This window comes from Tinamus guttatus, unplaced genomic scaffold (assembly GCF_059628265.1).
Source record: "Tinamus guttatus ecotype Peru unplaced genomic scaffold, ASM5962826v1 Tinamus_guttatus_pri_ptg000472l, whole genome shotgun sequence".
Taxonomy (NCBI): Eukaryota; Metazoa; Chordata; class Aves; order Tinamiformes; family Tinamidae; genus Tinamus; species Tinamus guttatus.
In genome coordinates, this window is record NW_028289006.1 from 1,077,474 (window position 1) to 1,097,515 (window position 20,042).

General features: G+C 50.4%; 2 protein-coding genes across 2 annotated transcripts; one reads left to right on the plus strand and one right to left on the minus strand.

The window, feature by feature from the left end:
* Positions 1-3,042: 3,042 nt before the first annotated feature.
* Positions 3,043-8,770, minus strand: CENPM (centromere protein M). The gene is made up of 6 exons (XM_088532823.1): positions 8,714-8,770; positions 8,362-8,441; positions 6,191-6,289; positions 5,125-5,204; positions 4,018-4,109; positions 3,043-3,215 (listed from the first exon to the last, which is right to left on the minus strand). The coding sequence occupies exons 1-6, from the start codon at positions 8,768-8,770 to the stop codon at positions 3,084-3,086; spliced, it is 540 nt and encodes a 179-aa protein (XP_088388949.1). The 3' UTR covers positions 3,043-3,083.
* Positions 8,771-18,229: 9,459 nt separating this feature from the next.
* On the plus strand, positions 18,230-19,784 carry SMIM45 (small integral membrane protein 45). The gene is made up of 2 exons (XM_088532964.1): positions 18,230-18,294; positions 19,156-19,784. Exon 2 carries the CDS (start codon positions 19,158-19,160, stop codon positions 19,362-19,364), a length of 207 nt encoding a protein of 68 aa, XP_088389090.1. The 5' UTR covers positions 18,230-18,294; positions 19,156-19,157; the 3' UTR covers positions 19,365-19,784.
* The last annotated feature ends 258 nt before the right edge of the window (positions 19,785-20,042 follow it).

The window sequence follows — 20,042 nt, forward strand, 5'->3', positions numbered from 1 at the left end:
CCAGAAAGCAATACAATTCAATGAGAAAAGCTCACAGGTAGTTTTGCTACAGATGGGAGAATTTTTCTTTGCAAACCTTCAGATGGATAGGGAAGTAAGGTAGGGAGATGAAGAGAAAATGAAGAGCTCTGAAACATTTCTGTTTGATTTCAACCTGCTTGGCAGGTTCTTTGATGATGTCTAAACAGAACGGATCCTGGGTCACTAAGTTTAATCCACTCCAGGCCTTCCTTGGGTCTCATGCCCATCCAAATACTACTTTCACAAACACTAGCACTCGCTACTCCATCTAGACAAAATATATCCTCAGCTGCCTTGTCTCCTCTGGTAGGGGCACTGTTATGTCCTGTCTAAACTAATAGCTGACAGCTCCTAGAGGTATTTACATAGTTGTAGCTGTAGCTTTAGATGTGTCCCAACTACTTTCAGTTGTAAAACATGATGGACCTGAGACACAGTGTCACAGTCTTAGATACGCTCCACTGCTCCTGCCAGTTCTATTAAAAACATTATTTTTTAAGAGTAAGAAAAATATTTGCCCCAAGGTAAAGCGAGATGCTGCTCTTAAGGAACTAGATTTCATTTTGTACCAGCTGGGATTCGGCCACCTGTAGGAAGCGCAAGAAAACAGTATCTTTCCTCTTTGAAAGCACAGGGAAGAAAACACAGCACCTGAAATGCATCAAAGAAAAGAAAAATAAATATATAAAGCCCTGTTTGAAGGACCTGAGGTGGACAGTAGCATAGATGAATTGATACGTATTCTGGATGAAACAAAGGTGGTTTCATTTTTACCACTTCAGAAATCACAATGAGAGAAATTACTCTCGAGACAGAATGGTTTTTACTGGAGGCCAAATGTTATTAGATACAACTGGAGAGCAACCTAGAAGACAAAATAGGGATGCAAAAGACAAAAGAATTGCTCGTTTTTTGTTTTACACCATTGCCCTCCCTGCCCTCCCCCAGCCTGCACCTGCACACTAAGAGCAAATCGAAACTAGTCTATTCTAAACTGTGGGCTCATTTATTTTGAGGGACCCAAAGTGAGAGCGCGGCTGAGACAGCACAACCAACGGAGAGAAACTCACTCCTCAGCACGATTGCTCCTCTCTGGCGGCCAAAGCCTGGCTAGCACCACCAGGACTGCAAAGCTAGCGGAAAGTAGAGCATTCATCTCCCCATTCTTATTCAGCCACAAGAATCCGCACATCTTTTCTCCTTTGGGCCACAGCCAGAGAGGGCAGCTCTTTCGGGCACGCTAACGCAGCTGAGCGGTTTAGTGCCTTTGTTGCAGCTGACAAACAAGCTCCCCTCCTCCCAGCAACAACACAGTTGGAGCTGCGATCCGCATGTCCTCTGAGCAAGGATACGGGCTCCATGCCTCGTCGAGCCCTCTCCGCAAGGTCTGCCAACACTCACAGCTGATTAAGCCCACACTGCTGCTTGCTGCTTTTTCCTGCACGCTGACAGATGTCAGAAACGAGCTCAGAGAAACAGCATGCTCAGCCAGAGCTCTGCACCTAGGAACATTAAAGCAGACTGCTAGGGATTAAATAAATTAAAGCAGAGGGGGGCTTAACTGATAGCCTCTAGACTTCATTCCTACCTGGCATGCAGCTCTGGGTAAGAACCACCCGCACACTCTATTCTGAGGGTGGCTCAATTCCGTTTACGTAAAGGGCTGTCTTTGGAATGCTTTTACCACCACCATGAGGTGGAAACAGTGACTGCAGTCCACTGCGTTGCTGAACTGGAGACGAAAAGCAGCAAGGACCAGTCTGTCAGAGCAAAGCTGGGGCAAGTAAGTGGTCATGGATTTTAGAGGTCACAGCACATATCTAAGCAGAGTACACAACTGCTGGAAATATGATACATTTTATTAAGCTACAGTTGCAAAACATATTAGCTTGCATTAAGGCATGGATTACTGCTGATAAGGACCTATCAGGTGAGGGATATGTATGCAGCATGTAAAGGCAAGGCAAGACACCACATTCCATCTCCAGCCAGCCCCAGAGCACAGAGCTCCAGCACTAAGGAAGCTGGAAGGGCAAACACAGCTCCTGCAGCTGAACTGCCCTATTTGCAGAAGCTTGCTAACGGCCAGCAGCTTCCACTCTTCTGAATTTTGGCCCATTGAGATTGAAGAAAAGCTATTTTGTGGCCTTTACTTCAAAAGCAGAGACTTATTCCCACTAGTGCCTGCATGTTTCTTCTTCTTTGCTCCACCCGCCTGGGCAATGATCTGTTATGTGCAGTAATACTCTCATTTACAGCCCTCTTCACCTCTTACTTTTTTAACTCAGAGACAGTTCAGCTTCTCTGGAGGACTCCTCCTTGGTCTACAGGGATTAACTTGTGGCAGAACAGTCTACAGCTGTCCAAATCTTCCATAAAGACTTGGGCTGGTTATTTCGGGTCCGGGAGGGCAAACTTTCTTCCCTAAAGATATAAAGAAAGCTAAAGTGCTAAGTTACCCTATTTAGTCCCTTGAACCTCAACAAGGTATCAGGAATGGAAATACTGAGCCCTTCATTGGGCATATGCTCCCACAGCTGGATCATTAACTGCCAATTGCTGAATGTCTAGAACTTCAGGACAGCCACTTGGCCCCATTATTTTCTTGGTGCAGAGACAGCAAGTTTGGCAGTGAGGTTTTGCATTAGTCCAAGGTGCTATATTTCAGGTCAAAGGAAGCAGAAGCCTGGTGTCTCTTCTCTAGCAGTTTTGGCCCACTGAAACTCAGATACCCAACAATGATGTGCAGCACTTGAGGCAGTGGTCTGTTCTTCTTTTGATATTCTCTCACTAAAACATACAGTTTCTGGCCATTAGCAAGCTGGGTAAAATCCAGTATAAAATTAGATTTAGATGTAATAATGGGACCCCAGGTCAAGCTATCCTCCCTCCAACATCCCTGCCTTTCCACCAAACAAGAATCAAGATTTTCTTGACAGACTCATGACTAGCAACAGCTCTAGATGAGTGACCATAAGACAGGCAAGAAAAAAACCCCGAAGTGTTTCTAGCCTGAATGCCTGAAAGTAAAGAACCAATGAACCTGGCTGCATTTTTACAATTCAAGGTTGTTCATCCTCAGAGTTCCTCATCAACGATCCAAAGGACAAGGCAGAAACCCCTGGTATGTGACCAGCACAGATCTGCAACATTCGGAGTAGTCGCTGAGCAGTGGCAACTCGTATCCCTTCCAGCTGGAAGCAAAAATGAAGAAACTATTAAAAACATACTTACTGCTGGGTTTAATGCTGCCAGTTTTTTTTTTTTTTTTTTTTTTTTAGGACTGCTAGATACAGACACCCCCTCAAATAGGACAATTTAATGGAGACTGTTTACCTGTTCTCCATTAACAGTTAACGGAGAACAGTTACACCAGCTGAAAGACCCTAAGAAAGTTTTCGGTGCCCAACCTGACTCAGGTTTGCTGAGAGGGAGGAGGGCAAGCAAAAGGATTGCCAAAAAGCACAAAAGCTATCTGCCGGTGAGGGACGAGGTGCCTCAGTGAGGTATAATGAGCACACGGAAAAGTGAAGTGCACTTCCCCGAGTGACAAGCTCTCCTTTCAGCTTTTCAAGCTAAAGGGTAACTGAGGAGAGTGGTGTATCTGATTGCAAATCTGTGAAGCATGAAAGCCTGGGTAACAGGAAGTGTGGTGTGCACAATCACATGACAGACAAGCTCAAGGGTTCCCAGGAAGAAGAGAGAATTTTTCAAGGAGCAAACATACAAAGGCTTCGCATGCTTTGCTAAATTAGGATGGCTTGGCTTTTAGAGAGACTTTGAAATAGCCCAGGAGATTACAATCCATCTAGAAAACTGATTTCAAGGACAGCCAGACTCTTAAGCCTGTACTATTCTTGTAGAAAAGAACCTGGTCTCTGGCACTTACACATGATGGCAGCACAGGTATGTGTATTTACTAGCATAATGATCATGCTAAGAATGAGAGAGCAGGGGAATCCACAAATTCCTTGAGACACCAAGGGTGCACCTTACCTCCAGCTCGCAGTATAGCACAGGACTGCAGTAGATATCTCTCAGTTTCCAGACGGCATTTGTCTCTACGCTGCAGTAATTTACCCTGCCAACTGCAGAAAAGGTTTTTTTCCACATTACAAGGCTTATAATCAACATTCAGTGAAGAGAAATTGCATATCCACATAACGATCCAGGGCTAATTTGAAAGCAACATATTTGGTAAGGCAGCAATAAGCAGTACAAACTCAATGGCTCAAGATTAGCACTGGGCATTAGCACAACAGTCTCAATAATAGGGATGGCAGGAATAGTATCACCACATTAATGACTACTGCAGTGTTAATAACATTTTGGGCAAGAGATCCATACAGTGTCAGCGGGGCAAAATCTTCCTCTCGTCAATTAATCAGAAACTCTGCAGTTTCATGTAGTGTCACTGGGTGTTCCTATCTCCAGGACTTCACCTCACTGCAAGAGTCACAGTACAACATAGTGCTGAAACTTTCCCACCCCAAAAGAAGCTCTCCTATGACACCAAAAATCCAGAGACTCTGGAAAAATCCAAGGGCTCTACTCCAAAACAGTAGCGTAGGTTGGTCCCTCCAGTTTCTCATAGCTGAGCCTGGGAGGCTGTGGAGATCAGCATCTTCTTTGCTCAGAAGCAAGGGAGAGGAAAGTATTAGAGGCACAATAAGACCAGACAGTATGCAGCAGGGATGCCAATCATATATTAAAAATACACTTAATAGTTTTCATAAAACTTCTCCATTTGGATTCATTTTATTACCACAGCATCATATGCTCCTCACTGTTAGCTGAGACTATCATTAAGACAGATCTGCAATAGCAGGCAGAATAGACTTCTGCAGCGTCACAGAAAATCAGTAACACAATTCATATTTAGAGAATTAGGGATGGAGGAGAGAGGTCTAACTGGAAGTAAGCAAAAAAAGCCATGCTTTTCTAACCTGTAGTTAAAAAAACATTCAATTGAGCTATAATTTAATTAAAGCTTTTGACAAAATTGTTGCTTTGTTTTGCTTCAGGTCAATACTGCCCTGATTTAAGAAGCACAACTCTGTTGCTTTGTTGAGAGGTGAAGCACAGGGCAGATGCCATACGTACCCCCAGTGACAAGGAAGCATACTTTCCCCAGGAAGAAGCTGGCATCCACATGAGCTAGCGAAGCTTCGACATTCTTCAAGCTGTCAGAAAAGCACAGACAATCCAGTTGGACAAGGAGGTGGAACTACTGCAGCACAAGGACAAAAAGAACTTTCAGAAGTCCAAACAATGCTAAAATCTGCTGGTCCACGAGCTGACAGAATCATGCTCTATACAAAAAGCATGACAGCAGAGACCTCTGTAACGTCCACAGCTGTTAAAGAATCCGGAAAACATCCTTTCTACCCAAGACTAACAGCTAGACTAGTTTGAATAGTGTCCTCTAAGACTTGCAGGCCCTAGGCATCCAAGCTCATTAAGATCCAGTAAGACTTCAGCACCACTTCGGCTCCTTCAAAAGAGCTAACCCACTCATTTCTGCAGCACCATTTGTGATGCAAGTAAGCAGCTGGGCCTGTCACTTTTAGTAAATGAAAGTTGCATCAGTCACAAGCTAAATCAGCAACAAAATATGGATTTTTATTCCCTAGCAAGTCTTTCCTCATGCCCTGGGGACAAAAATTAGACTTTTACAAAGATGAGCATAAGACAAGGGAAGAAGAATTGATCCCTGAAGGCTTCCTTTTCTCCAAGGGGAGATTTGGAGTGCTGATCCCACCGAGCCAGCAGTGCCAAAGAGGTGCCCGCACACACAGCAACAGGACGATCACTAGGTAGTGCTGCCCGGCGCACGCCAGTCGTCTGTGCGCTACAGAGCTTAGCAGCATCACTACTGTTTCCACCTAATTTCACAGGCAACGTATTTCCAAATCTCAGCTCCTATCACTCTGTATCCGGATCCAGGAAGAAGTTCTGCTTTCTCCACTGTGGCAATTTAACACACTGTAGCCACATTCACAATCCTACCTAATCCATTCTTTGAGGCTGCGTAACAACTCCGTCTGTTCTATGAAATCTTGGATTTGAGGTCCAGTATCTTGTGGTTCTGACACAGGAAAAATGCAGATTTGGCCATCAATTTAAAAAAGAACATCAGCTGCCCCATTGCAGTTTTGCCTTCTTTTACCTGTACTTGCTCTTGATGTCAATCATAAATACAATCAGATCTATCCTCGGTCGAAGGTGATCCCTCTCCAAAGGTAAGGGGAGGGACGTTGCAAGGTGGCTGAAAAATAAATTTGTCAGGTTACCCAAAGAGCTTGGCAAAACAGTATCCACTTAACTTTAGTTCACTATGGGAGAAGTTATTAGGAAGCAGATTCAGTGTCAGGAAATTTATGAAACACTCAGGCAGTAAAGAGCCACTGTGGCTCATTAATTGGTATCCTCATCTCCCCCTTAAGCCTATTTGTCATTGTTTACAGCCACAATTGACTCTTGCTAGTCCAAGACACTGGTAAGAGGACGCTTCACAGGGTATAACAAGACTAACACTGAGAAACATTTTCTACCCACAGGTTTGTATGGTAAATGTTTTATTTAATTTTTAAGTGACCTTGCTAACAAAATTAACCCCAACGCTGTCCCAGTGTATTTCTCTATCAAATTCCAGTTAAAACATGTCAATGCCTTTCTTTTCCTGATCTTGCACTCACACAGAAGCTACTGCCTCCCTAGGTACCCACAAAGTTGCGTTGCACTTGTTTAAACCAGAATCTTTGTCACCAGTAGAGCTTACTGGTTCAATTTTTATACCATTACACCTCTTTTTGTGCCTTTCACTGCCTCAGGGGTTAGTAGGTTAGTTTAGCTACCCTGAACAAAAACTATACCACGGTAAAGCCATTGCTGGCATAGCTGCTCAGAGAATTACAGCTTGTCATTTTTTTATCCCCCAAACCTTCTTCCCACTGAAAAGAAAGGCCTGTGTAGTGCATGTAGCTTAGACCTTTCACAGGGTATAATGTTACCAGTGCCACATTTATGGAAGATCAACTGAAGGGTAGATTGGAATAACAAAAAGAAGAAAAAGGTGCTCCATGATTTGGAATCCCATTATATTCAAGTTAACATCATTAGATGATGTCAGAGGTCTCCAGACCAGTTAGGCAGGTCTGTAACATGCATAATCCCAAACCAAGACAGTGGAAAAGAGCCACCACAGACCTCTGTCCCCCTACAGAGGGGCTGTGCTGCAGCACAGGAACTTGCCTCCTGATACCCTGCTGTGCGAGCACAAGCCCTAGGGCTTTTGAACTATCTTGCTGGACTACGAGTAACGCCCTAGGAAAGGTGCTTCAGAGCTCAGCACAGGCTGCAGTATTAGTATCGGAAGCTAGAGATTGGTTTGCTATCTGTTACAGCAAGTCTCCAGGATTCCATGATCAAAGGGAGGTAAATATTCAAAGTAGGAAAAAAAAAAAAAAAACAGGTTTGCCTTTACTGCATAGCCTAGGACTATTGAAAAACAACACAAACACCTTCTGAAACCCTGACTAAACTCATTTGCTCTTGGCAAGAGCTGTCAAGGTAGTTATCCAGTAAAAAGCTAATTAGGTGAGCTTTTAGACAGGAGTTATTGTGCAGCTAAAGATATAATTCCAAATGCATCTTGATAGCTCGAGGAAAAGCTTGTGCTTGTGCGTGCATACAAACCAGATGCTGGCTAAAAATAGCACTAGAAGTAATGGGCATCTTTTACAAAGACTTAATTGGTTTCAAGTGGATGCAGGGATTTTCTGTGGATGTTTAATCCCTTCATACACCTGTCTGCTAACCAAAAAAGAAAATAAAAACAAATGGTGCCCTTATTGCACCCTTGCATTTTATTAGTCAAACATCTGTGCAACATGCAAAAGGAAATGGTTCATGCAAAATAAGCAAAAAAATAAGTTACAAATGTTTCCACCCCCACTTGTACACAGATGCAAATTGCTTTTTTTCCCCTGAAAAAAGAACAGTTTGTCTTCTGTAGATGGCAGACACATCTGTGCAATACTGTACTCTAGTGTTCACAAAGGCAAGTTCTGCCTTTGAAAGGGATGCACATTAGGTACCTTCATTCCATCTACTACCACAGGGAAAGAAGAAGTTGTATTTGTACACGAGTTTCTTATCAGTAAGTCAGAAGTTTGTGCATCAGCACAGCTCCCCTGCTTACGTTTCACCTCCTAAAGCAGGCGACAGCAGTGCCTCTTGATCTACTCCCGGGCATGTGCCTGGGCTCCAGCTGAAGCAAGAGGAACCCCTGGGAGGCGGCGCGAGGCCCCCCACCATCCTCTCCCCGCCAGGACTCACATGCTGATCTTGAAGCTCTTCTTCTCCTTGAGGATCGCCTCTGCCAGCTTCTGCTGCGCGCTCTCATCCGAGCCCACCAGCTGCGCGGCGAGGAGGAAGCGCCGTCACCCGCGGCCCCGGGCAGCGCCCACGAGGGACCAGGGGGAGTTGGGGGGGAAGAGGGAAAGGGACGACCCGCCGCGTCCCGGGCGCCGCCATGTGACCTGGGCCCTGAACCCCGCCCCCTCCAGGAGCGGGCCCGAGGCTGTTGCAACGGCCGGGGGGGAGGGTCGGCAACCGCGCGCGAGGGTGCAGGGAGAAGGAGGCGTCCCGGTGCCGGTCCTTGTCCCCGTCCCGGTGCCGGCCAACCTACCAGGACGGCGGCGGAGTTGAGCGCCGGCAGCTTGTCGAAGGGCCGCACGGCCGCCATGGCCACAACGTCCGCGCCGCGATTCAAACCGCCGCCGCCACCGCGCGCTGCCTCACGGGCACGTAGCGCGCCGGGGGGGGAGGCGGGCGGGGCGCCCTGCCCCGGCGCATGCGCGGGGCCGACGGGGGCGGGAGGCTCGGCGCGCATGCGCACAGCGTGGTGCCGGCGGGGGCGGGAGGCTCGGCGCGCATGCGCACAGCGTGGTGCCGGCGGGGGCGGGAGGCTCGGCGCGCATGCGCACAGCGTGGTGCCGGCGGGGGCGGCCCTGCTGTTGGGTGTGGAAGCGGGAGCGCTGGGCCTGGAGCGCTCCCTGCTGCCTCCGCAGCGGCTCCCTGTGCCCTTCTGCAGAAAACACCATCCTTGTTTCGCTTTGCATCCTTCTTTCCCAGGCTTTGCTGTGAGCCTTGGTTGATTCATCCTCTTAAAAATGCCTGGGGTTATTTCCCCGCTCCCCATATTTGGGTTCTTTTCCATGCTCCAACCTCCCGGCTTGCAGGAGTGGAACTGGGCTCCCACAGGCCTCCTTCACAAGCCAGCCCAGCGCTGCTTGGTGGGAGCTGGGGAGAGCCCCACCGCCTCCACCGTGGTGCGGAGCCAAGTGTGTGTTCTCTGGGAATGGCCATATTTATAGCCATAGTGATATGAATTATGCATTAGGATGGGAAAGTGAAAAGCATATTCAGACCCACCAGCCTCATTTCGAAGCAGCACAGAGACACTCGCTATATGGTTTAAGTATTGATTACAAGCCTAGCGAGAGGTGTAATCAACTGCATAATCACTAACTTTGTTAAAAAATAATAAAAAAAAAAAAAGAAGAATTGATCTATCTGCCCCAAGTTACGTCTATACTTTGTGCTTATAGCCTCTGTGCCCGTTGGCACATCACCCAGTACCCTCACGGCAGCTGGCAGCTGGTTTGGGGACGTTGCTTCAGCAGCGCTTGGCGTCACGTGTGCTAAATCATCCTCGCTCGCTTCAGAAGGATGATCCCGCAGCACCGAGCGCTGTCCTGCCCCCTCCTGCCCATTCCCCCCGCTCTCCTGCCCCTCGCCGCCTGCCTCCTGCCGGCCCGGTGCTGCCCTGCTCGTGCTCTTCGTGTTGCGGGCAGGATGCAGCTCGTGCCAAGGCACTGCAGAGATGCAGTGTTGCAGGTGCACGCTGAGCCGCTACCACAGCGCACGAGGAGGGCAGAGCAGGAGGAGGCGACGTGGGGAAGCCCTCAAGAGCCGCTTTCCCTCACTGACCCGCAGTCTGTCTCACAGTGTCCCTTGATGAGAGTCTTCGCTGCAGGTTGGGTGCCCAAGCTCTGCGCAGGGGCTGCCCGCTTGGGTTTGCTCTCTCCACACCGTGCACCGGGGCTCCTCCAAGGCGCAGGACATGGGCAAAGGCAGAAAGGAGGTCGCAGGGGGAGGTTGCCAGCATAGACACCCCCCAACCCTGGCAAGTGCTGGAGAGGGGAGGCGGATGGAGGAGAGGAGGGCTTTGGTGTAAGCTGACATCACGTGGCCGAGATGCCTTTTTTGATCTTGACAAAGGCAGACAGTTCAGCTCATTGCCAGCATTAGGCAAATTACAGGTGAAGCAGAAGGGATCACAGGATATTTCTGGTTGTTGTCGTGTTCAGCTGGGGGAAGGGAGGACGAATCCAGGGCAGATGTATCCTGAAGATGGAAGGCGGAGAGAAGTGTTAAGTAACAGGAGCCAGCTCCCTGGGTGGGGGGACACAGTGAGCAATTGGGACAGCGCTCTCTTCAAGCTGCAGAAGGTAGGGAAACATGCTAAAAGCTGCAGTGCCGGCCTAATGAGATGGTTCTCTTCTCTCGTCCCCCATCCTTCTCCCTCTTTCCAGCTCTCTGGCTCCCTGGAAGGACTGGGATTGCTACAGCCTGATGTGATCCCTCTCTGAGCAGGGCCAAGCTTACTGTGTCCCCCATCATGCAGCCCCAGCTCCCTCCGTCCGTGACCCCCACGTCTGCTTGTGGTTCAGCGAGTCAAGTGCGCATGAGCTCACTCCGTTCCCACAGTTATTTCCCTGTCCCCTACAGGCACTTTATTTAGCTTTTGGCTGAGCAGTCCAAGCAGATGCGCAGACAGCACCGTGGATCCTGGCTACGGAGAAACCCCAGACCCTGAGCAGCCTGAGGAAGGAGTGATGCTCCTTCCTCTTTGTCGCTGTCATCCATCAATCCCTGTTTTTGTCCAGCTTTGGCCACCCCTTGGCAGATGTGCCTCAGCAATGGCTGAGCTTTGCCTTCCCATGGGTGGCAGATATTCTTGCTGCTCATTTCTCCTTTACTTTTCCTTGTGCAGTGGAAGGTCACTCTACCTTAGCCCCTTGGTTAAGGAAGAACCTGTGGGTGTGTGCCCTTGTCTCAGGGGTAACTTGGAGAGGGTCATGATGGACTCATCATGAGAGGGTCATCAGGGTGCAACATTGTCTTGCACCCTCTGGCTCTTTACCTATGGTCTAAGAAGGGGGCATAAAGGATATCTAAAGCCAAAGAATAGCATTCAAAAACTGCTTTTCAAGACAGAGATGATGGCATAAAGAGGTGGAGACTGAGGCTGGCAACATGCCCGAGCTCCTAGCTTTGTAACTTGGCAAAGAGAGGAGGGGGGAGAGATGAGACATGATTAGTATTGGAGATCCAGCTGTGCTTCAAAAGTCACTGCATGGCTGTGTCAAGTTGTTTCAGTCTGTAAAGGAGGAATAATGAGTCCTTCGCTGCTTCTGAGTTGTACATTAAAGCTGAGGCAGGCGTTTAAATGCACTTTGCATTGTACAGGCAGAAGTTGCTAAAGGAGTACAGGACAAGAAAAGGTACTTCCTGATTTTGCTCTGTGGGCCATTGCACATCACTGTGGTAGCACAAACCACTCCAGAAAATGGGTGTAAATGTAATGTAGCCCACATGAAGCTGCTCCAAGGCTGCCCGTTAAGGCACTTGGCGTGAGTGAGGCTTGGGTCTGGTTCTCAGCGGCTCTCCCTGCACAGTCATGCCTGGAAACAGGGCAGCACTGGGCCTTGCAAGAGGAATTACACAGCACGTGTTGCCCTCATGTATCCTTGCTGTATCATTTGCTCTATGTTTCATCCAGTGTGTGGACAAATGAATCTTGGGGTGTTTTCTCTCTGTTTTCTCTCTTGCTTCTCCCTCCAGCTGGAGGAAACAAGCTCAGGAGATGGTCCTGGGAGAAGGGCAGGCAGGTCCCTGTTATCTCAGCACTCTCTCCCCAAGCCTCTCTGCGAGAGAAGCCTTTCCTGACTTCCCCACCACCCTGCACAGCCCTCGCTTGGTGAGATCTCACTTGGCTGCAAGCAGCCTGCTCAGGACGGGACTCTCGGCAACGCGTGGGAAGCGTGCGAGCTGCCAAGTCACACTTAATTGATTGCACCTACTCCCTTGCTTTAGCAAGTGCACATTATTAGAGGGAAACTAATGACATTTACACTTTCTTGGCTGGCAACTTCATTTTCCTTTCGTGGTGGCAAACTTTTGACCCAAAGGAAATCACTTTTTTTTTTTCCATTATGCTCTTTAATTTAGCTAACCATCTCAATTTCTTCAGCTGTTTGAAAGGTCAGCAAAGCTTCTCAAATGGGTTTTGTTGTTTGAAACTGCAAAAACACCCAGAATGTAGGCTACTCTGCTTCACCACTGGAGTGTCTGATTGATGTCCTGCCGTGCACCCAAGGGGCCTTCTGCGTCCTGCCCGTGTCGGCAGACCAGGGGAGCATTTCTGCTGCTCTTTCCAGAGTGTCCTGTATCGCTGGCCTTGACTTGCTTGGTAATGACTTTCTTCTCCCCTACTTTATTTTGGAGAGTTCTTGGGGGTATTGTCATACTGTGAAAATAGAGAGAGTGTAATCAGTAGGACAGATGCTATGAGCAAAAGGGGACTCTTGATTACAAGGTTAGCTTTAAAAAATCCCTGAGCTGCAAAGACAATTGAGAGCAAGGCTATGATTTACAGGTGTACCCACACTTTGTAGGCTATGTTCTCATGTCTGAGAAGATACTGATATAAGCTGAAAGGGCTCTAAATAACAAGCAGGAGACTGAAGCACAAGGCTGCAGGGAGCCCTGGACCTGCTGCAAGCAGGAATTGCTGGTTGGTGTAACCCAGCCTGACCCATGTTTGTGCTTGCAGCCAAGCTGGGGCATCCTCTGTCCATCCTGGGGCCTGGCTCTTCCTGCCTCAGCTGTTCGTGTTCACATGAGGTCCCTGACCCATCCCACAGACTTGGCACCTCATTGCCTTCTTTCGCCTCCTTCCAGCTCCATCCCCACTCTTGCCTGCACGTCTGCAGTGTGGCCACGGGTCCTTGGCTCTGCACTGCTCCCCACCCGCAACTACTGGTATGAAGTCGCTGTCAAAGAAGTAGAAGGAGTTACGGTAAAAAAGTGCTGCTGCTGTCCAAGACACCACTAGCTCGTGCACACTTCCCATTGCCTCATTCTGGCCCAGTATTTGAAACACAAGACTTCCATGTGGGGAAAAAATGGAAAAGCAGACTCAACCAGGCTTGGGATTAACCTGAATTTAGAAGAATTGTGACTTTAGGTTTTTGGGTTTTTTGTTTTTTGTTTGTTTGGGTTTGTTTGTTTGTTTGTTTTGGTGCCATTCACCCTGTCATTTATTGGTACCTTAAATGCAAGAAACATCCCTGAGTCCCCAGGTGTCTCCTCTTTCTTCGCCCAGAGCTGATGCGGTTAAAGGGTTTCTGCCCTGGCTGGGTGGCCCTGTCACCCCACCCTGTGCTGGGCATGCGCAGGAGCTCTGGACGCTGCCCTGTATCCAGGCACCTTGTGTTCACCCTCAAAGTGCAGGAAAATCTGTGGCTGCAGGGAGGTACAGAGAGAGAGTACAGCGGAGAGCGACAAAGGTGGTTAAAGGATGGGAGCATCTATTGCATAAGGAAACACTAAGCGAGCTGGGCCTGTTTAGCCTGGAGAAGATAAGACTGAGAGGAGATCTGATCAACATGTACAAATACCTGATAGGGGAATGTGAAGAAGATGGGGCCACATTCTTCTTGGTGGTGGCCAGTGACAGGACGGGGGGTAATGGGTGCAAGTTAAAACCCAGGAAGTTCCATCTCCGTGTGAGGAAGAACTTCTTTATTGTGAGGGTGGCAGAGCCCTGTAACAGGTTGCCCAGAAAGGTTGTGGAGTCTCCTTCTCTGGAGATCTTCCAAACCCTCCTGGATGCCACCCTGTGCCACGTGCTCTGGGTGTCCCTGCTGGAGCAGGGGGCTCTCTAGAGATCCCTTCCAGCCTCAACCATTCTGTGATTTGGTGAAGACGGAGGCTGAGCACCACCAGCGCACTGCCCTGCCTGGCGGCCCCAGCGTGACAGCAGCAATGTTGAAGAAACAAGCCAGGGCAAAACTAACCCAGTGAGACAAAAAATACTGCTGGCTTCGGGGGCTGGGGCTGCAGGAGCAGCATTAAGCCCAAACTCGGATCTGCTGAAACCGATGGAGAAACTGTAGCGCGCTGGGCTCCACTTCATGCTGGTGTCTACGCCATGGCAGCAGGTACGGCAGAGAGACCAGGGGGAAGCTGGCTGGGGGATCTTAGATGCTTCAGTGCGACGTGAATGACCTCAAAGGTGATGTAAATGCAGTTTTCTAGAAAGCCAAACCTTGCTCTTCTTGACTCCCAAGGCACAGGGATGTAGCTGGCATAAATTTGGGCCCAGACTGGGGCAGTTTTGCTCATTTCTTGGCCCTGCCACCTTTTCCAAGCATCCCGTGCAATGTGCCTGGTAGGGCTATAGGTGTCAGTGAACAAGCAGGGAGGGCTGAGCTGCTGGCAGGAGCAGGGAGCTCCCTGGGCAGGAGTGGGTTCTTTGACTGATTTTGTTAAAATGTTTTTGTGTTAAGTGACTTTGGAGTCATGGTGAAATTTTTTTCTCTGTGCTACTGAAAAGCCAAAGCAGAAGATGTTTCAGCACAACGATTTCTGTCATCAGCAGCAACTGTGGAGCCCAGCTTTGGTTCTGCAAACAAAAAGTATTTCACTGAAAGCAAAAGTATTACTTCAAAAAAAAATTTTTTTTTGTTTGTCTATTTTATTCTTTGAGATCTTCTGGCCAAAAAGTTGACAGTTTTATTTTCACCTATTTAAAAAACAAAACAAAACAAAAGCCTAAAAGGGGTGCTAACCTGCCCCTTCCATCTGCCCCTTTCCCTGCCTCTTGTCTCCATTCCCATGGCAAACTTCCAGCCTCCAGCATCACCCTGCGGGCCAGCTTTGCCATGGGGCAGGCGCACCTGGAAAACACCAGAGCCTTAAAACCCCGCAGAGCTCCATGCGCCTGACCAACATATTTGTGCACCCTCCTCCGCACCCTCGTGCCCTGTCCTTGCCCTCTCGATGGGGCAGCAGTGTCCACCACCTCCTTTTCCCACGCTCCGCTCCTTTCCCTCTTAAACCGCTCCCGCTTTTCCTCTTTGGAAGACAGGGAGCCCGTTGTCTCTCCTGAGCTCCGCGCCGGCTCCTGCCTCTCCCTGGGTATCCGTGCGGGAGGCGGTTGCCATAACGACTGCTGCAGAAGTGCCCCCCTTCCCCGGGCGCGGGGATGCAGCTGGTCGCAGACGCGGCCTCCTTCGGGGTGACGGGGCACCAGGGAGGCCGGAGGGGACAGGACAGGGAAGGAGGCAGCGCGGCCGCCGCGCCAGCCCCACGCGCTCCCGCCACCGCCTCCGGCCCTCCTCCCGCCCCGCTCCCATCGCTTTTCGCTGTCGCACCGGCTCTCCCGGAGCCGGCTCCCTTCTACCTGGCACCGCAGGGAAATCTGCTTGCTGGGAAGCAAGCCTGACTCATCCCACGTGGGTCCTACAGATGCCGGCGGTAGCAGCCCCATCCCGCCGTCCCGCTCCCCAGGAAGGAGGTAGGTGGCACGTGCAGGGCTGGCAGCGGGGGCTTGCAGGCTGCCTTGTGGCCGGGGGTGTCCCTGCCATCCATAGTGCCTGTCCCTGCCATCCATAGTGCCTTTCCCCAAGCTGCAGCTTCCCCCGGGGTGCATGGTCCCGGCACGATCTTCCGCGGTGGGGATAAGCCTGTTTTGGTGCATGGGTTAGAGTTTCACATGGGAAAAATAGAGCTGAGCTCCTGACAGTGCACCCCATAGTTTTTGTGGCCAAAGTCACCTGTGTGCTGCCCCCGCCAGGAGCTCGGGGGCAGTGGCGATCGGCAGAGAGCTCCGGTGGTGGCATTTGAAGGGGAGTGGCGGGGGGGGCAGGAGTTTGACAAGGATCAGTCGTCTTGCCTCTCCGAGGAGCTGTCTCAGCAGGATACTGCAGGCTCTTCATCTCTGGGAGGGCCCGGGTGTCCCGCTGCAAAACGGGGCACCAGGAAGCAGCGGGCACGAGGGTTGGGGCACCCTGTGTATCTGCAGAGTGCCCCCAGGAAGCTCCTTCATGGAGCTGCTGGGGCGGGTGGGCACGGGGGCAGAGCAAGCAGGCTGGAACGAGCAATGCCGGTGAGGAGCTGGGAGACACGGGCTCTGCTGGCGCCCGAGGAAGGATAAACCGGGCACTCTGTGAGGCTGCTCTTTACGGTGGTGCTTTTTGGATGGCAGCTGCACTTTTGGATTTTGAAGGTGGATGTTGGGGAAGGGAATTTAGGTTGTTGGTTTGCAACCCATCGCCTGAGGAGGCTGAGTTGGTGTTTCTTTCCCAAACCCTGTCGCTTCCTGCATTAAATCGGGTAGGGATTTATATCATCTGCTCACCACCAGGTAAAGGCTTTGTAGGAGGCTCCATCAGTGCTGCGGCGGGGGAGGATGCAGGGGTACATCCTGTCAGACTTGGTCAGGCAGCAGCAGCACTTGAAGAAACAGGAGCTACTTTGGCAGAGAACAGTGAGGGCAGCGTTCGAGGTGCTCTGGCCGTAGCTGGGCTCACGCGTGGCTGCTGTGACGGGAGGGATCAGGCCTGCTCTGTACCTTTGCAGCCCCCGATGCTGAGGGAAATGCCCTGTCCAGCTCCCTGCTCCCCACAGTGTATCTGCGGGGTCCTAAGGCTTAGCCTGGGCTTTGTCTTTAATCTCCCAGTTTATTTACTGGAGAAACGAAGGGATGGCAATGCACAGGTAGGAGCACTGCTGACACTTGTCTGCGCGCCCAGCCAAAAGGTGGCTGATGCTGAGCAGTGCAGAGCGGAGTCCTGGCAAAAGGGAACGAGAGGAAGGTGGCAAAAATCTGGCAGGACTTGGTGACAGTAGCGGCAGTGCTGGAGGTAGGCGAAATGATGGCTGCTAAAAGCAGAGAACAACATGGTAGGAGGAAGCAAAATGCACTAATGTCTCTCTCATCCTGCAAGGACAGGTAAATATCCAACAGCTGTGCCTCTAAGCGTAGGGAAATCTTTTCTTTTTTTTTCCATTTCCTTTTTCCTCTCTACTTCTGTCAATTTCTTGCTTATCTTAGCAAGAATTCCTGCTAGTTTCAGATCTAACTCTTTGACAGAAAATGTTATTTATAGGGTAGAAATGTCCTGTTCATTCTTGCGCTTCCTGCTGATAGTCTGTGTGCTGGCAGGCAAGGACAGGGACTGTCCCTGCAGGATGCATTCAGCAGACCAGTGCTTCTGGGCAGATTTGAATGAATTGATTGCGCTGGTATTAAAAAATAAATAAAAAAAGCCCAGCAAGCTCTGTGTGAAATCAGTTAATGTGATCGCAAACTAACTAGCATGTACTGCATCACAGAAATCAGAGTGAGAAAAAACTTACCAGGTAAAGCTGTGTGCATTCCTGCACTCCGCCAGTAGGGATGGCTTCAGGAATTTACCTTCCTAAGCTGGGGCCACAGGACAAAATATATGGAAGGAGAAGATGCTACATGCCTGTGTCATGGGCACAGCTTGTGTCAGGAGGCGTTTGCTTCCAGAGCACGTGCGTTAGGATCACGGTGAGAAGCTGCAGCGGCAGCAACGGGGAAGGGATCCCAAGGATGAGCCTGCAGCAGGGATGGGCAGCAGTGGCTGGGGAGCGCTACAGAGCTCTCCCCAGCCCTGCCTTAGCGGGCCTGCACATGGGCGGGCAGGAGCAGGAGGTGCTAGCAGCGTGGTGCTGACTCGTGCTGACTCGCAGGACCTGCACATGTGGCATCCTGAAGGTCTCTTGGAAGGCAGGATTCAATAAGGCTCAGCTCTGCCTCACTGAAGTCAAGGGGCGTTTCATCTGCAGCACCCCAGGACAAGAGTTCTCAAAAATGTGCTTCAACTATTGCCTTTTGTGCCTCTGTGCTGATCCCTTTGCTGCCTTCCAGCCGGGCTCGCTGTTGGCTTCTCTCCCTGCCCCATGCCTCTGGGAAACTTGAGCCCTGATGGCTGGAGAGGGGGGTATCTGATCCTTCCTTCTTGCTGGTTTTTGGCAGCAGTGGTGATAGCGCTGGCATGGGCTGGCTCCATAATGAACCTGTTGTTCTATGTTTCCCAGGGCAGTGCTGATCTGGAATAGGAACGTGGCTCACAAGGGCTTTTTGGCAAGGCAGACCGGCCGCTCCAGGTAAGTCACTTCTGCCCCTAGCAGGTGTTGTGGCAGCCTGCAGCTGCCAGACAAGCACAAACCAGAGACCTGGGTCCAAAAGATCTAAAAGCAGAAGTCATAAACATTGTGGATGGTAATAAGTTCTGCTAATAAACCCAACTGTCCCTTACTGAATTCCACTGCAAAAAAGTATGGGTAGGCTTGGGAGCCCTTTGGAAAAGGGTGAGAGACCAGGGCAGGCAAGGCAAAAATCAGTGGTGAACTAACAACTAGCTACAAGATCCCCAAAGCAGGGGGGGCCTAAGTAAGATACAGCAAGGTAGAGCTCAGCACTGAGCTAGGCTGTCTCAGACCATGGACTCAAAGGGGCCCAGAAATGCTAGAGAAAGGGACAGTGGCAGCAGCAGCTGAGTTTCTGAGCAAAGCAGCTGCATGTCCTAGTGCAGCAGCTTGGCCGGGGCAGGCACCAGCTTCCCACCCTCAGCTGCCGGCAGCGGCGTGGGGCGAGCGGGCGTTCGCGCTGCCCGCCAGCCGCTCCGGCGGCTCCATCCTCCCCTGCTGCCGGGGAGCAGCACTGCTGCCCGCAGGGGAGGCCCCACAGCAAGCAGCCTAAAGGGATTTGCCCTCTCCACGAGGCCGAGGTGCGTTAGCACCAGCTGGGATGCAGCCTGGGCCCAGCTAGCGTGCAGTGAGGCTGGGCACTGCTCAGGGTCTAGGTGGCCCTGCTTGTGCAGGTTGGACTAGGTGATCTCCAGAGGTCCCTCCCAGCCGCGGGCATTCTGCGATTTTGCCATTCTGTGCCTTGGCATGGTGCGGCCTGGTGGAGCTGTTTCGTTAGGTGCTCCCCCTACCTGAGCTTTCTCGCCTTTTCTCTGGCAGCCATGCCCCACTTCTTGGATTGGTTTGTGCCGGTGTATCTGATGATCTCCATTCTCATCCTGGTGGGCTTTGGAGCTTGCATTTACTACTTCGAGCCAGGACTACAGGAAGCCCATAAGTGGCGAACGCAGAGGCCGATCGTGGAGCGGGACCTGCGGAAGACGTTGATGATTCGGGACAACCTTGCCTTTGGGGTGCCCGAGGTCTAAAATGCTGCCCACGAGGGGTGAGCTCTGCATGCTGAGTCCAGAAGAATCTCTCCTGTGTGGTTGGACATCCACAGACCTTGGTCAGGATGACAGGTCTCCCACGTGCAAGTGGGGTGGATTGACGCTTTGTTCTTTGCTGCTATGTGTGTCTTACCGTTCACTTTGCCTTCCCTTCACCCCTTAGGTTATGTTCATGTGGCACTGCAGACTCAGGACTTTCCACCTGCCCATAACTCTTTACCCAACAAAGACTTCTGCACCTCTGATGGCTGGGACTGACAAATCACTAAAACAAAAAGGTGTCTTGTTATTCACTGTTGAGATTGAGACACTGTGTTTTGACATGGCCTTCACAAAGAAAGGTCTCTGCAGGAATACAGGCCTTCCGTGAGGATACAGAGCCTTTTACACCTAGTTGCTGGATTCAATCTAACCCAGTCTGCTTAAGTCAGAGAAGTGTTTTTGGTGAAATGAATTCAGTGGCTTTCAGTTCATTGCCTCAGCTGAGCTCTTCTCGGCAGTCACCCTTGGCAAGATGCTGGTAAGCTTGCTGAAGCTCCCCTCTGCTTACCCCTGTGCGGAGGGGTCAGGGACTGACAGCCCTGGAGGCTGAATGCCCTTCTCGCTGCTAAGGGTGCACTCCTTTTTTGTGTTCGTTTTGGAGCTTCAGCATTTGGA

Coding starts and splice junctions, on each gene's coding strand:
- CENPM (XM_088532823.1), bottom strand. CDS start 8,770: ATGGCGGCCGTGCGGCCCTTCGACAAGCTGCCGGCGCTCAACTCCGCC. Junction 6,290..8,361: donor AAGAGCTTCAAGATCAGCAT/GTGAGTCCTGGC, acceptor TTTATTTTTCAG/CCACCTTGCAACGTCCCTCC. Junction 4,110..5,124: donor ATGCTTCCTTGTCACTGGGG/GTACGTATGGCA, acceptor CCTTTTCTGCAG/TTGGCAGGGTAAATTACTGC.
- SMIM45 (XM_088532964.1), top strand. CDS start 19,158: ATGCCCCACTTCTTGGATTGGTTTGTGCCGGTGTATCTGATGATCTCC.